Source organism: Apteryx rowi, unplaced genomic scaffold (assembly GCF_003343035.1).
Source record: "Apteryx rowi isolate R43461 unplaced genomic scaffold, aptRow1 scaffold_283, whole genome shotgun sequence".
Lineage (NCBI taxonomy): Eukaryota > Metazoa > Chordata > Aves > Apterygiformes > Apterygidae > Apteryx > Apteryx rowi.
Window position 1 is genome coordinate 449,832 of NW_020449230.1, and position 17,006 is coordinate 466,837.

At 41.4% G+C, this 17,006-nt stretch overlaps 1 protein-coding gene across 1 annotated transcript in view; it reads left to right on the forward strand.

Annotated features, from left to right (window-relative positions):
• The window catches only part of RAB11B (RAB11B, member RAS oncogene family), a 17,462-nt gene extending 456 nt beyond the window's left edge, over positions 1-17,006 (forward strand). The window contains exons 2-5 of the mRNA XM_026068932.1: positions 6,444-6,639; positions 8,708-8,901; positions 10,561-10,641; positions 15,194-17,006. Coding sequence (XP_025924717.1) covers positions 6,444-6,639; positions 8,708-8,901; positions 10,561-10,641; positions 15,194-15,339 — 617 coding nt within the window. The 3' untranslated portion in view covers positions 15,340-17,006. The remainder of the gene's footprint in view (positions 1-6,443; positions 6,640-8,707; positions 8,902-10,560; positions 10,642-15,193) is intronic.

The window sequence follows — 17,006 nt, forward strand, 5'->3', positions numbered from 1 at the left end:
GAGGGATGCGCCGCCCGCCGTAGGGCCGCGGGGGCCGAGCCGCGGGGTGCTCGTGCCGCCCCGGCTCGGCTCCGTGCTTGGAGCGCGCGCGGCGGGCGGGTTCCCCGCGGGGAGCTGGGGAGGGGGGAGAAGCGCCGCGTTTGGGTCCCGAGGCTGAAGCGGCAACTGGGCTGCTCCAGACCAGCGTTATCGCGTGTGTGGAGTGACCCAAAATTACCCTGGTGCAGCCAGAGTCGAATAAACTAGAGGGTAAATACAGAACTTCTTCGGAAGCTGCTGACCGATGGTTAATAACTTAAAAAAAAAATGAAGCGTAATGTAGAAAGTATTAGTTTTGGTTTGCCTGGAGTTATTTTACTACTTCTGTCCTGATACTTGTGAAGTTCCTGGTTGTTCAACAGCTGCATGCCGGAATTGTCTGAGAAAATAGATACTGAGGGTATGAAATTAATGTTCTTCTGAAATCCGTTGTGTTTTTTGTTGTTTGCATCACCTTTGGAGACCTACAGTGACTTTTTGTGCTGGCTCAGGTTTTTTATTGTGCTTAAAGGTTGATGTTCTGCACTTGTGAAGATGCTCGGGCTGACCTTTTCCCTGAAGCATGCCACAGCTGTGCCTTTGTGGCCTATAGGGAGAGTGCAGGTGGCTTTAAAATGATAACCCTCATGTTGCCCAACTTGTTTTACACTTGGTCTCCTGTGGTAGCGTGGCTGAAATCCTTAGATCCAGTCACTATTACAAAAGGCAAGTTTAATATTGCTGTGTCTGAGCGTGCAAGACACTGAAATTGGAGGGGTGTGTGTCTGTGTGTGTGCGTGCGTGTGCTTGCTGTGATTAAAACCTCCCTGGAGTTCAGAGCTGGTACATGCTGTGCATATGTGACCCCTGACAAGGGCAGCAGCAAATCCACATTTGGTTATTGATGAAAGCAAAGAGCAGTTACTCATCTGTTGGAAAGGGTTTACTGCATATTTTTGATTATTGATTATTTTTCATAATCAGTATGGATGTCTTTGCCTATCTGGGGTATTCATTTTGCAGTCTTCCAGACAGCAGGCAAAAATCTTTATTTCTTCTCTACCTGYGAAGCAGAGGGTCTAGCCTCAAAAATATGCTGAGCTGTCTGGGTCTGAAACCAGTTTCCTTCTGAAGTCATTCCACCATCTATTCCCCAAGCGCGTAATAACTGAGAACTTGAAAGCCCCCCCCCCCCCAAATTGTTTCTTTTTTCTTTCTGTAAACACTCAATTAGGTAGGCAAAGCTGCATTCGTCTTTAAAAATATTTATGCTGCTTTGAAATGCAATTTTAGTTTTATCTAGAGTGAAAGTTGACTTAAAGCTATTTAGGCAGGAACCATGCTGTTGTATTGATACTGCAAAGTAACTTGGCATACTTTCTCTTACTTTATTTAATGAAAAAAGGAGGAGAGGATTGTCCTTTTCTGTGTGTCCTTTGGGTAGAGATAGTCGTCTTAGGACAGTTTTTTTGTTTTGTTTTTATACTGTCTGGTCATCTTTCTTTCCTTCCTTCCAGGCTTTTGGGGGACCAGACAGAAAATAATGAATATAAGTGGGATCAAGTAGGATCATGTCTCTGCTGTAATAAGAAAAATGAATAGGACCAATTCCCCTTCCTTTTCCTTCTTCCCCCTTCAATAATGGAATTAAATATCAAGGGGAATTAACATAATGAAAAAAAGTAATGTCAGAGATTGACTATAGCCCAGTCTTATCTATGTAAATGGCTTTTGAATTCTCTTTTCTGCATGTAGTGGACAGAGGTAGAAATAATGGTGGAGGAGGGTTGCATTCCAGGAAGGATTATTTTCATTTTCTTATGTCTGAAGTTGACTTTAAGTTTTGACCATTTTTCCTACCCACCCATTCCCAAGGGAAATGTTGTTGGACTCTGGTTTTATTTATTTATTTATTTATTTTACAGTTGCAGCTTGTTAAAGAAATTTGCATGGTTGCATTGAAATATTATTAGGATATCTATGATTGAATCCAGTATGGCTTTACAGTCACAATTTTTAGCTTTTTAGGTAGTGGAAGATCTGGAATTGCTTCTGTAACTTTTTTTTTTTAGCAGCAATGATATTGATCAACTTCATGAACATTTTTTTTTAAAAGACAAAGAGCCCCATTTATTGTTAGCCTCTTTAATGTGAATTACAGTGTTTAAAAAAACTGTTTGGGGTGAAAATGGCTGAGGAGGTTGTAGCAACAATTTATGTTTGTAGTTGGCACACTGTTCTTACTGTTCACACAAAAGAATGACTATTCATGTCATCGCTCATCTTGTGTTTGTAGGACTGGCCATTTTAATAGGGCTCTACGAAAAATGCATATATATTATTGGCTTATCAGGTCCCTAGCACACAGTAGGCCAAAACTAATTTAAGGTTCGGTGGTACTCTGGGGATGTGAGTGTGGTTATAGTCAAGCTGTTCTGCTGAACTAGCTGCTCTTTATCTTTATTACCAATTTCCCTCTCTTATGTATGCATCCCTACAGTCAGAACTGCTTATTTTATTGACCAAAACAAAATGTTATTTGTTAACAAAATGAGGCAACCTTTGGGAGAACAAGCTGGATTCTGTGTGCAAAGTTGCACAGAATAGTTAAATTGTGAGGATTGTGTTGTAGATGCATTTCAGAGATGTCACCCAAGCAAATCCAATGGTTTAGGGATCTGTCTGTTCCCAAATTAGTAATGCTGTTTGTAAGGTTAAAAAGCAGGAACTTTTAACTGTTTTGAATGGGTTGCATCTGGAATTGAATATATGACCTTTTAATATTTGGTAAATTATTGGACGTCTTGTACCTATTAAAATGTGATTTCCACATTAATTTTCTTCTCAAGGTGATTAGCTATTATAGATGTTTGTTTTAAAAATTAAATTTGAGAATGTGCAGATGTACTGGCTCATGAAAAGGGGCAAAAAAAAAACCAACCACAGAAAAAGCTCGCTCTTTTACCTTTATGGAAATTTAGACTGCTCTAAGTAAAACTTGAGCATAACAAAGGAGGTGCTTAATAAAAGCACATGCATGTCATATTATTCATCAATATCTGGCAACCTTATGTGATTAATATTTATAACAATCTCTGCTTATGTGGTCTCTGCTGAAAAGAGTCTTAATCCTATTGATTATTCAAAATAATATACTTTTGCCAGTTTATGTATTTAAAATTATACAATAAACTTGATGTTTTAATTATTATTTTTTTTATCAACAGTTCATTGCACTTGATTTTAATTCTCTTTCATTTACTTTGTACCAGGATCCCGAAGTATGAAGCAGGTTGTCTGGGTAGTGGGATGTAAGTCTGTTTTTCATGGGGCCTGACGAAGTGCGGGGGCCACACTGATTACTTAGCGATGTTAATGGACCAGCATCTTTACCTGTCCTCCAACTGAAAACCATTAATGTGGTGAATAGTAACCGGCGAACTGGTGTAGAGCAGCAGAGGGGAAATCAAAGCCAGGAAAGATTTCAGGAGCAGCACTGCAATTCAGGGTGTAAACTAGACTCTAAGCATGGCTTGGTATGTACTTAGACATCAGACGATGCTTTGTGCTCCTAAGTTTGGCTCAAATAATTTCCAAGTTAAAACCAGTGCACCTTTCCATTATCAACGTGGGCTTAAAGGCCATGTAAAGAGTGTGATTTCAGATATTCTAATGAAATGGGTTTAAGGAGTATTCGTGCTCTTACACTAGATTTGGGGCTTTCTTTTTAACTCTGTCAAGAATTCTGCAGGTAAACAGTCAGCACTATCTAGTGGCCTGTTCCCAAATTTAAGAACTTTCCCAAGATCTAATCGCTTTGGTCCAAAATCTTATTGCTATCTTCATGCTGAATTCCCATAGAAAATAAAGGTATCTGGGTCCTGTCTACTACACCTGGGCCCCTAGTCTTTGCATATTCCTCTATCCTGAAAGAGAAAATACTTGTTTAATGCTCAAGATTGAGAAATGACAGGAAGCACTTGGAGATTATAGGGTAGGCTAAAACTCCATTTTGTTACTTCATTTGGATCTGGTTGCCTTTCTTCTGTACTCCTGCATTCACTAACTTCTCAAAAACGCTTTCTTAGAAGCACTGTTAAATGGTGAATAGCATGATAAAGGGGAGTCCAGTGCTTTGAACGTAGCCAGCTTGCAAGAGGCAGGTGATGAAGGTAGTGCAAGACCCCCTGAATTTTCTTCCTGCAGCAGATGGAGTTAAGGACCCAGGAGTCATTTGCACAGTTTATGCATGAAACTAATAACTTTAGAATGGCAAAGGTTAGAAGATTGGTATGATCTGGAGAGAGGGCTCTGCTTTCCTGAGCCACAGCTTCATTAGCAGGTGACTCCCTTTGGAAACAGTTGAAAGCTTCAAGGTTTTTTACAATCAAGCTTGTGTAAGTAATATTCTTACCTTCTTTTAGTTATGGTCAGGAATTTGTTGTGCGGGGCAGCCTACTGCAAGCCTGCTGGTTTCTGTACAAAACGGGTGACCTGTGGTCCATTGTTGGATCGCCCTGTGGAATTAGTGATGGTAGGGATGAGATATTGTTTGTCCGGAGAGGGGGGAGAAACCTAACAAAATCTTAGCATTAAAACCAATTATAAAATCTTTTTCCTATATCTGTTTTCATGCCCTAAAAAATAGTTTAGGCTGTTTTCCAGTGAAGCCAGAGCACTGAGGAGCTGGTTTAAGCTATCCCGGGTGGGGAGTTGTGGCACCTTGCCACAATCCGCTGGCTGCCTGCTCCTGCCTCTGTTGCATTTTGACTGTTTCAGCTGTGCTAGTACAATTGTTGGTCTATCTGTGCTGTCAGCCGGAGGAAACGCTGGTGGGTGCGTTCCGAGCATTTCGGCAGTCCCCCAGTACAGCACGGGAGCTGTCGCAGCAGCACAGCCGAGGGCAGCAGTGGAAGTGTGGGAATGGGCTACCGAGGGTGGGGAGGTATGGGAGCTGCAGCAGCGTGCTGCCAAAGCCGCATTGTGAACAATGGCCTGAGCATAAAAGAGCTTTAATAACATTAAATGACTAGCATGATCCGTGGCCCTGGGAGAACGCTGCCGAGCTAATTCTGAAAGTGTGTAATTAGAAGAGCGTTCTATAATCTGTTTCAGAGGGATGAGGAATACCTTTTGCTACATGCCCATCCCTGCTTTGCTATAGAAAAAGCAGATCGTATTAATGAGAGAGATCAACAAATGAGTATTTTGAACAGAAATAGAAAATATTCCCAAGGTTAAAGAAACATCACTGAGAATGCCTTTTTTCCTTCTGCTCAAGCTGGGATGCTGTTAGCTTGAATACCTGAAGTCGTATATTATATGCTATTCCCTGAGACAAAGGGAGGTTGGCCTAATTGCTTTTAGTCTTGTTTCCATTTAATTATTGCTTGCTCTAATCAGTGATACAGGGATTGAAGAAAGCGTGCATAGTCTCTTTACCAGCACAGTAAAGAACCTAGTATGACACGTCTTGTTCTTGGAGTCGTTGATGAGAAGGTCTCACCCAAAGCCCAGTCTCGCACGGCTGGACTGTGGTGAAGCAGCCTGCTAGAACGGAAAGGGAAGAGAGGTGGGAATGGGGATCAGCAGTGAGCTTCAACTTCAGCATGCGGGGAACTTCTACTACACGGCGTTCCTCTTACTTTCACAGTTCTTTTCAGTAAAGCTGGGTTTTGTACGCTAAAAATCTCTTCTGCACTAATGTTTTTCTCTGTTAACATGGCAACGCCTGGTGTGGAAGCAGAGATTTTTTTTAACTCATCCTTTACTCCCTACTAGAACTCATTTTGCTCAGCGGATTTTTTTTGTTGTTGTTTCAGACCTTGTTTGTAGTGTCGTATGGCCTCCTGTGTTGGCCTTGCCGTTTTTGTGAACAAGTTTATGAATTAAATTACCAAAATAAAACACATTGTGTGACCCCAACAGGGAATGCAAGTTCCTGTTTACTTAGTGGGGTTTTCAATGAAAATTGAAGAGGTTTACAGTGTACACGGGCTCTCGTCAGACAGGGGGTAGCCTGTTGGCAAGTTCTTGACTGCAGTGTTTCTCACAACGTGGGTTGCAGCCTTCTTTTGCAAGATGTTGAGTATACAGGGGGACGTCTAGCTACCTCTAATCACTGGTGGTGGCTTGGTTCCTCCCCAGCAATGTTTAGCTGTTGACGGTTGCTGTAGCTATTTCTCGTGTCCATCTTTGAAGAATTGAACAGCTGCTAGCAACTAAAGGCTTTGGGGCTGTTTGGGGGGAAACAAGCAAGCGAGGGGAAAGATCTGAGGTGGTGTCAGCATAGCTTTCTCTTATGTTTGGATGTGCAGCTCCTCTGGGTCCTTCCTGCAAGCAAACATAGCAGCCAGGAAGCACCAGTGCTCTATATAAATGCTCAGGTGAAGAATTAATTTTGAAAATAATGTGTTTTCTTTCAGTTGTGTTGATTGGAGACTCTGGAGTTGGAAAGAGTAATCTTCTGTCACGCTTCACACGCAATGAGTTCAATCTGGAAAGTAAGAGCACCATTGGGGTGGAATTTGCCACCAGGAGCATCCAGGTGGATGGGAAGACGATAAAAGCACAGATCTGGGATACAGCAGGACAGGAACGATACCGTGCCATTACCTCAGCGTGAGTACTGTGTTTTTTCTCAGACTAATGGTAGAACTTTAGCAAAGATCCTATAGATAAATTCACAGGTAGAAAGTCAATAAGACTTAATTGGGATGCATGACAAAATCATTTGGAGAGACTTCAGTGTTGATCTACATCATAACAGAGCAAATAATTTTGTGTTGCTTGATTAATATAATGAAAATAATTTTTAGATTGCAGTGATACTATTGTAGAAAAATGATAGCTTAAATCAAAAGCCTAGGAAATTGCTTGAATCTTGTGATCTGGGATTTTTATTTTTATTTTTTTTCCACCTGTCTTGAATGTGCTGTCTTCATCAAGTGGATTGAGTGTCACTCCTGATGGAAGTCGGGTATTCTATTATATCGTGTTCCAGTCTAGGCATGGTAGCTTAACACAGTTGAAGTGGCTTCTGGTCTTCATTGCCCCCTCAAGCTTGAGGTTGTGGGTATTTTTAGGCCATTCTGCAGCCACAGGTTCACCTGAAATCTCAAAAGAGTTCGAGTTAGTTGTAGTGCTGAAAATTACGTCCAAGAACACACCCTATACATCTAGTAAATAGGAAGACAACCATGAAAATGCTGAATCTGCAGCGCTGGACATGTCCCTATTTAGGACAGTGGTGTTGAAGCTTTCGAGTACAGCAGCTTGTTAATCCAGGTGGTGTTTTTAAGATGTAACCTCTGGTTGTATCTGTTTTTTGCAGGTAGTATGCATAAGTATTGGGGGGGGGGGGAGAAGCTACTGGTAGGCCTAGTTATCCAGACCATGTTCTGATTAGCAAGCTGAAATTTTCTAGTGTTACAGATGTATATTGGTTTCTAAAGGTGTAAAGCTGTTCCTGAATCATGCACAGATTGAGCTATTTGTATTAAACTTCAGGTTGGGGTACTTTTTTTGATGTAAAATATATGTATGTATATATATGTGTGTGTGTATATGTGTACACACACACACAGAAAATGAGATAATGGTAAGGCAGAACAGATGGGAGAAAAATAGAAGAGGGTAGAGTCCAAAGGGAAAAATCTGTAGGGGAAAGAATGCAAAATCAAAGAGAGAAGCAGCGGTAAGTGACAATTTTAAAATGCATCTTTTTCATAATAGTTGGCTTGTTTTTCAGAGCATTTTGTGACCCTTAAATTTTTCTCACTGTTACAAAAGCTTAGTAAAAAAAACTACCGGCTGAGTCTAGTTCAACAACAGACTTAGCTGATGAGAATTGATGCATCTGTAGTCCTGTGATCCTGCTTCTCCTGTATGCTGGCACAAGCTCTTGCTGGACACGCTGGTAGGCCAGTTCACCTTGCTAAGGCAGCAGAAGACCAACCAGCAGTAAAATATGTGGGTTTTTTTTCCTTCCCCCTGACTTGGTGCCCTGAATTGGCTCAATGACATCTTGGACAAGTGCTGGTGGAACAGAGGAGAAATGGTGGGATTGCATAGAGGAGAAATATGGAGATCCAATCAGTGCTGATGTAGATTGGCTTGTGCAGTCCTGAGCCCTCAGCTTGAGTTGAAATTGGCCCAAGCCTGCACTGAGGGAGCAAACTCTGTTCTCAGATTATGAGCTTGTGGATAAGTGTCAAATAGCCCAGAGTCCCCATCTTTTTTTTTTAAGAGGGACAGGAGTTATTTGAAAGTGAACAACAAATGCTGACAATTAACAAAACTGCTTCTTCTAATGGAAAGATAAGTTACAAACTTCACAAAAACCTTCTGGCAATACTGATTCTGAAAGGCATTGTGAGATTTCTTGCACACCATTTTAGCAGACTAAAGTCGCAGCTTCCATGTTTGTCAGCATTTTGTTAAATAAAATTCTGTTTTCTAGAGATGCCATCAGAAAAACCCCAGCAGTTGGAACTTGTGTTTTTTAAGGAATGGCTGGTTTTTTTTTAAAAACAGTATTTGTATCAGCACAACTTTTTCCAAAGGTCAGGGAGGGTGCTGTTTTTAACTTCTTTTAGTAGCAAACAGTGTAGAAGAACCAGATATCAAGTTTTTTGGTGTAACTGTTGGACAGAGCTCTCGATAAGAAATGTACCTAATATGGTTTCAGATATTACCGTGGTGCTGTTGGGGCCCTTCTTGTCTATGACATTGCCAAACACCTCACCTACGAGAATGTGGAGCGTTGGCTAAAGGAGCTTAGAGATCATGCAGACAACAACATTGTCATCATGCTGGTGGGTAATAAGAGTGATCTCCGCCATCTGAGAGCTGTTCCCACCGATGAGGCCCGGGCTTTTGCAGGTTTGTAGAGAGTATGTTCTGGACTGGTGCTTTCTGAACTTGATCACAGGTAGTGCAGAGTGAACTCATGCTACTGCTGTCCAGGGCTGAACTTTCACCTCAAGTTTTATCTTGGCCCTAATAAAAGTATTTAAGATTTCTTTTTTTTTTAATTGAAAATATCTTGGCTTATGAAATAGCATTTTTTTTAAAAATCTATTTGTAGTACATGTTTTTGAAACACTGTCCTTGAGCTGCCTGATATCTGAAGCGTAAACACTTCCTCTAGCCAGGCTAGAAACAGTAAGCAACATTTAGAGGAGAAAGCATTTGTGGAAAAACAAATTCAAAGGGATTYTAATGTGCACTGGAAGCTTTGAAAAATAACTCTTTCACTTAAAAAGAACTGAACTTCTGGCTGTGGAGAGGATTTAAAATTCTCCTTTTGAGTTTATTCAATCCAATCTCAGTATACAACATCACAACACAACATGTCCTTCCTTTGTCAAGGCCTAGTTCTACTGAGAGCTGTATCAATATGGAGAGCAGCAAATGAATACTGAGTCTTGTCTTAGTGTAGATTCTGCTCCACAGCACTGATGCACGTAGTAATGTCAGCTAGTTTCATTCAAATGCAGTGATCATCAGACTTAGGTTATCAGTTGTTGGGAGAAATCCAGTTGGTTATGTGAGCTTCTGTCACTGTATTATTTCTCTGTCTTCAAGAGCTTGCAGAGGACTGGTCAAATACTATCTTCCCCTTATACCCCTAAGGAATTTCGGCTCACTGTAGTGGGGCTATCAAGCTCGGAGCTTGAATTTAAATGTATAGCTTTTTAAAAATCCTTCTAGGAGTATTAGTAGGGCTTGCTGAAACATGTTTTCTGAAGTCTGCTGTTAAGCACCTACTGTGCTTAGTAAAGCTGCTAAACTGCACGAGTACACAGTTGAATGTGAGGTGAAATCTATACAAGAGTATTGAAACAAGTTAGTAGACACTCTAGATAGGATATTACTTTGGTCTTCTGCTTTGACACCTTCCCCCCCCCAGCTTCCTATCAAGACTGGTATAAATATCTAGTGGTGGTAAAGGTGTTGCAATGTAACCTCTATGACTGAAACTCACCTATGTCTGTATTGTACTGTACCATTCTAGGTGTGACGTTCAGGTATTCATGACAATAGTTAAAAAAAAAATCTTTTGCATTGTAAGGGGCAAGAAAAAATATAGACTGTATTACCAGGGGGTTTTTTGTAATTTGGAGGTGGGACCTGATCAGAAAGTTGTAGATCTGTTTTGGGATGCGGAGAAGGCTTGTGACTCCTGTGGCAGCCAACATGCTTCAGCCTGTGCTCTTGCTCAAGGTACTTTGACCAGCGAGCTGTAGCCTGATGAAAAGAATATTGTGCAGGGCTGGGGAAATGTGTTGCTTGACTGAATAAGGACTGCAGTGAGGGAGATGTTTTCACACTATGGTGAGGCAGTGGCCAAAGGTGATGCTGCTGAAAGGCTATTAGCTAAATAAACGGTGCACAAATTTGTTCATGGTATAATGGGGGGAGAAAAAAAMCCCCCAAACTATACCAGGCACTAACCAGTTTGGCTTAAAAGTAAAGGTGAAAACCTAAAAATAAAGTGCTATTGAAGTTCTTAACTGAACCACTTGTTATTTATTACAGAAAAAAATAACTTATCTTTTATTGAAACTTCTGCTCTGGATTCAACAAATGTAGAAGAAGCCTTCAAGAACATCCTTACAGGTATGGTTTGTTATGGATTCAAGTGACGCACTGGGGTTCTAAACCTCCTTCATGGGCACATTTTGCAGCTATCTAAACTGTTTTGGAAGTGAATGTTGGGAACGATAGTTTGTTTGCAAGTCTTCTAGTCTTACCTTTGTCTTCCCCTTCTCTCCCCCTGTTTCCTCTCCATCCATCGCCACCACCMCCCCCGGACACAACCCACCTCTGTGCACCAAAATCAGGAGACGTTCTAGTCTTTCTGATGCTCCTTAAATTCAAGCTATTGCAATAACATTATCCAAAGCGTACTAGTAGTTCTGTACCTGCACAAAACCTAGGCAGCGAAGGCATACCCATATCAGGAAGTTAAATGTGCCAGAGTGTTTTCTTGCACTGAAGCAGAATGGTACGTAATTCTTTTGTCCAGACTATTGAACTCTTACTCTGAGTTGATTGCTAGGGTTGTGCATGATTACACACCAACAGCATAGCTGAATGCAGGCTGCCTTCTGGGAGTGTCCCTGAACAGTGCCAGGAATTGTTTGGGAAAGTGATAATGGTCACAAGCTAAAACCAGGCCAGGGATAGTGATTTCCACTGCCCAAGAATATTCCTCAGGACTGTTTAACTGGTGTAGATGCAGCTGAGTGTATGCTGTCCAGTTGCAGCTTCAGATTTGACGCATACGTGTGGGAACGCTGTTTGGCTCGCGCAGTAGGTCCACTGCCTTATAGTATTAGATGTATTCTGTGTAGTAATATTCTACTACTTGCTTTTGGACTCTTGCCTAATGGGACTTGGGTTTTCTCTCCTTAAGGTGAGACTGTTGCCTGCACGTATTTTCTTGGCCCTGGAGCAAGGGAGTACCCTACTGCAGATAAGGCCTAGGATTCACCAGTAAATCTTTATTAGCRTGGGTACACCAGCAAGTCCTCTTCGTGCCCAAGTTGTAGCAAAAGCACTTTGGCTAGGAGACTCGCGGGGATGTACAACTGGTGTTTTGCAAATTTGAGCCTAGCGCTTCTTTGTCCTCTGGGAAAGTGTAGCTCTGTTCTAGGCACAGTGCAGCAYGTGGGGAACTTACTCATTTCCTTGCGGGTGAGGTGGGCCAAGAAGWAGTATGAATTGTATGGTCAGGAGGTAGGAGAACAGGGAAGGACTAGGTTGAGATGGTGAAGGTATGTGCTGGGAGATATGCAGACTACAGGCAGTAAAAGTGGGAATCGTGCAGTCATGGCAAAAGAGGTGTTTAAGATGAGCGCTGCTGATCTCTGTGTAGTCACTTCAGTTGGGGTGGATAACTTTTCCAATGGGTTTGGCCTAATCTTACTCTAATTTTAGTTAGACTTCAGTTTGCATGAGGCGCTGGAGTGTGTCAGCACTGAGTGCTCTAGCACTCTGTGTTCCAGAGGTTGTATTATTTTGGCACCAATGTGAGGTGACTTGTTGCATTTGAGTAGCTCTGTGGCTGAGCTAATCCTTGGAAGCAGAGTACTGGGAGGAATGGCTCTGGAATATCAAAATGTGTTCGAATGAAACCAGCACGGGCTTGTGGAACTGGTGCTGGGTCAGTGCTAACAAACYCCAATAAACCTGAGTTATCTCTCTGTTTAGAGACTCTTCATGCTACTCTGCTATGTCCTGCCATAGTAATGCTGTCAGGGATTCTGTTCTGAGGGATATCCCAGCCCCTCTTTGCAACAGATAAGGGGGAGTTTAGCACYTAGTCCCCTTGTTATGTTGGTCCAGTGTCAAAAATGCTGTTTGATGCTACAGGAAAGTTGACTGTTGATGTTTCAAAGTATAGTCTCCTGTTCCTAAAATAAAGTAATTGGTAATTAGTAAAGAACTGCTAAATTTCAGTGTGACATAAATATGAAAAGGGCTATCAAACAGGTGTTGAATTACTGTTCTATCTCTGGCTCTCCCATGAGATTTGAATAGTGCCCTAAAGAGGGGAAACCTCCATACAATATACCAGCTTGTTTGTTTTCTCTTTAAAAGCCCTTTAAGAGCTGTATCATGAACATGGAGAGTGCAAAATCCAATTTCTTACTAYTTGTTACCACAGCTGAATTCTAGAAAGATGAACTGTCTTTGTATTCTCACCCCCATACACTTCTTTGTGAAGTTGTGTCTGATCTTCATTTTCCACCACATCTCAAGATGAGCATCTTTTGAGCTTTATTGTGACCAGATATTGATTTCAGGTAGACAAGGATGAGCCTCTGTTCTAGGACCACTTGATTATGAGGRAGTGCCTGGTGTGTGTTGCTTATTGGATGCTGACTAAAGAATTGTCTTTGTATTATTGTTTTCCTGATTATATATAAACGATAGTCTACTGCTAAAAAAAAGGGTTGAGTTTTAATATGGTGGCTTCTTTAAGGCAGGCTCTGTCAGGTTTCTTTTGCAGAGGCATATGGGACAGCGCAAATAAGTGATGTGCGTTGGGATCACAAGGTCTGGTGTTGGCCAACTCCATTGATATCAGAACAGTGTTGCGTTTGAAGAAGAAGATGACCAAAAAGAGGCAGACAGGAGAAAAAGGATAGACAAGCTCCTTGTAGAAGTAATAAGAAGCCCCACAGACTAAGAATGGGTTATATTCTSCTGCCTGGCAAGATTTGGTTAGAATTGTTTATTAGAGCTGCTAGTGAAGGAAGCACCTGGAGAATATTGGTGCTGAGACAAAGCTGTAGAGAAGAGAGCCTGGAACCTGAGCTAAGACTGTCCAGGCTTCATGTTCAGGGGCAGCCTTGAGACCAGAGTCGCTGCCTCTCTGACATTTGGCTGGATCTGAGGCAACCTACCTGGCAGTTTGAGATGGTATCGGGGGTTTAGTGCTCAGAGTGGTTCGGCAGTCGCCATCAGTCGTGCCTTTCTTTGCAGTGTTGTCCTGTGACCGACCCTGGGTGCAGAAGGTGGCCTAAGATGCTTCTAGCAGAGACCTGCCAATACTGTCTGCTGTAACAGATAAGGTGTTTAAGGTGCCAGAACTCAGGCTGAGGTCAGGCTTGGGCAAACTGAACTCAAAATATTGCCTCTTAGCAGCATCCTGGGCTCACAAGAGTGCTAAGACTGGCCAGTTTAGATTCGGTGTGGATGTAGCTAGTGGGGCTGAGTAGTCCTAAAAAAGCTGTTTCTAAAGTAACTAGCTGAGGGAGAATCATCCTGCCAAGGCAGGAAAAGAAACCTGAGAAAATGTTCTGTGTAGAGCAGTTAGTTTGAGAAATGCATGAGGAACTTGGAGGAGGGAAGASAGTGGGAGCAGCAGGCCAGGAGTTTCTTTACAGGCTACCAGTTTGAAGGAGTTGCTAAAGACTTACAACAACAACAGAAATAATGGATGCTACCCCAAAGAAAGGAGGGCTTGGTGGTAACTCTGAACAACTAGTGTTAAAATACACCACTGAGCATGAAAGAAGGGGGATGTGACAATATCACTACAACTCTCCTCATCTTTTTGTTAAAAGGGCTGAAGATGGTCAATGGTGAAGAGATCAGTATTGGGTTAAAGGCTTTCATTTTAACCAATGTAAACATGCTTGGCTTCCAAAAATAAATAAATAAATGGAGGTCAAAACACAGCGAAAACAAAAACAAAAAAACCCTATAAACAATCTCCTGTGACTTTTAGTCTTTGATAAAGGCATTGGCTGTTGCTGTTTTGAGGCTGTGGCTGTATKATTGTGACCATAATATTTACCGCAGACTTCCAGGGAGGTACTTGCCCTTTTCCTGTCTCACAATGGAGGGAAGTTGAACACAGGCTTAAACTCAGTGAAATAAGTGATTTAAAAATATTTCAACTTGAATTATTTCTGCTAACCATGCAACTGAAATGGTTTATTTCTGAAAGCTTCTAACCTGGCAGTCTCTCTGCAGCAGTTTTGTCAATCTGTGCGCTTTCAGGCTTGAATTAATATGGGTCAAAGAAATTAATTCTCTCAGAAAAGGCATTGTTGGATCAATATGGAGCTTTATGGAACTATGTGGTTTTTTACTGCCATAAGTGGGAAAACTGATTTGTTACAGAAAGGAATAAGCATTTCTGTTGTTTGGTAGTAACAGTTTGCCAGAAGCTAAAGTGTGAAACAGATACTGCTGGAAAACCACTGCTGTGTGATGATATTTTGCAAGCATCCTGTTGATTGGTGTTTCTAGAAATGCTGCTCTGTTTTATCCAAAATATGATGATTCCCTCTTTGAGAAATGAGCATTCCTGCTCCTTTCTTGTTTTTAAAAAAACCCCTTTTAACAATACCCATGTTCATGGAGTTGTTGAATAGARCATTATAGGAAGAGCTGTTGTGAAAGGCAGTAAAGAATCTTGTCTTAATAACTTTTCCAGGACAGAGAGAGAATATCCATTACAGAGCTGGTAAGCTGGCCAACTGTTAYGTTCCACAGCTGGTCAGACCAGATTCCCTTTAACAGCTCTCCAGTTATGTTAAATCTCCTCCATCCTGGGTTCTACCTGTCTCTTTGACAGCCTGCTCTGAGATTTGCACATCCTCTATTGGAGAAAATGCCCGTCTGTGCTCTAACGAGTGTGTTCTCATTTCAGAAATCTACCGCATTGTTTCGCAGAAGCAGATTGCAGATCGATCTGCACACGATGAGTCTCCTGGCAACAATGTAGTCGACATCAGCGTCCCACCAACCACCGATGGACAGAAATCCAACAAACTCCAGTGCTGTCAGAACCTGTGACCTCCTGTAGATGACTTTTGTGCCCCTCACTTCGTCTGTGCTTCATTTAGAAACTTGTGTGCACTTCTTTATCTCCTGTGATTCAGTGACTCCCTCTTTCCTCCTTTACCCCATCCCCAAGCCCCTCCTTTCATCTTAGAGCTTTAATTGTAGGGCTAACATTCCCCTGCCTCTGAAATCCCCTTGAATGTGATGACTTTTGGGCTTGAAATATAGGCACTGATCTGATAGACATGTTTGTGTTGGAACATCTGCTGCTGGATATTATCCCATGAAGCACTCTCCTCAAATGTTTTTTTTGTTTTTCTTTTTTTCTCCTGGGAGAGAAACCATGGGGACTTGATTATAACAGTTGAAGAAAACTACATGTAGGTTACAAGGTTTTTTCCTCTCATAGTCAGATTTTCTCTTGTGTCTCTAAGCATGGGGGAGAAGTTAAAAGAAAATAGCTGTCCTGCCAAATGCTCTGTTCTCTGTCCTGATAAGTCTCACAGTGAGGTTTTTAGTGGTTGCACACACATAAGAAAGCTGTTGAAAATAACATTACTTATTATGTAATTACCCTTAATACAGTTAGTCTGGCTGTGTAGTTTACTGTTTCCTGCTTGGGAAATCTTTTCTCTATTCTTGTTTTATTTGGGAACAATGAAGTACGTCTGCATTGCTTTYTCTGCCACCATGATTGCCTGTGCTGCTTGTGCAGGCCTTATGAAGTGGCTTAATATTTATTCATGGCTTATGTTAATCAGTTAACGTTATTGTACAGTAAGTGCCAGCATATTGATTTCAAAAACCTTCTGCAACCTGTACAAGTAGGCTCATTTTGTACTGTAGATCAGTGTCTGAAAGCAGGATCTTCTCTAGTTCCAGAATTTTTTTGCATGCTGCTTTTTTCTCTAGATCCCTCCTACCCCTGTTTGAGTGAGTGAAGCAATATTTTCATGTCATGTATATACCTGCACTTGTAAGGGTTTTGGTTGTTGTAGAGAAACACAATACTTTATACATTTTGTAAAACTTCTGCAGAACCATAGCATCTTGTACTTTCTTTTCATGATCTTTCACTATTGATCTTGTGCATAATCTTCTTGACCTCTACTAAAATGCATATTAAGATTTCACTTACTACTAACCTGTTGCTTCCCTCTTATCCTGTTTTACTGAATTGCAGACTGTAAATCTCAAATGATTGTACTTCACCTGATGTAACAGATTTGTCATCAGTAGGGCTAACTGCTATAATGTTTTGCTGAATGGGAAGAATGTTATCACAACTTTGTGTAGTCAGTCTCTTGCTAGCTTGTGAAAATCCTCTATGATGATGGCTTTTTGTTATTCACTCTCTTTACACTCTTGCATCCCTCCAGTAAACACTGAATGTTATGATGAGGCAAATACTGGGTGGAACTATCTCGAGGAAGAGTTGGAGACCATCTGCTGCTCTCTGAAGGCTAGTGAAGCAATTTGCAGTGAATTTTTGCTCTGTATTCTTCCAAATCCTGAGACTGTGCCTCACTTGATTAATACTATCTGCATGTTAGTGAGTTGATTTTTCTTTTCTGATACAAAGCAAATATGAAACTGTAAATTGTGCTTGAAGGGGAAATCTGACATTTCAGTCTCAACTGTTTTGTGTCTGGTTATGTAATAAAACTAAGGGCGGTTAA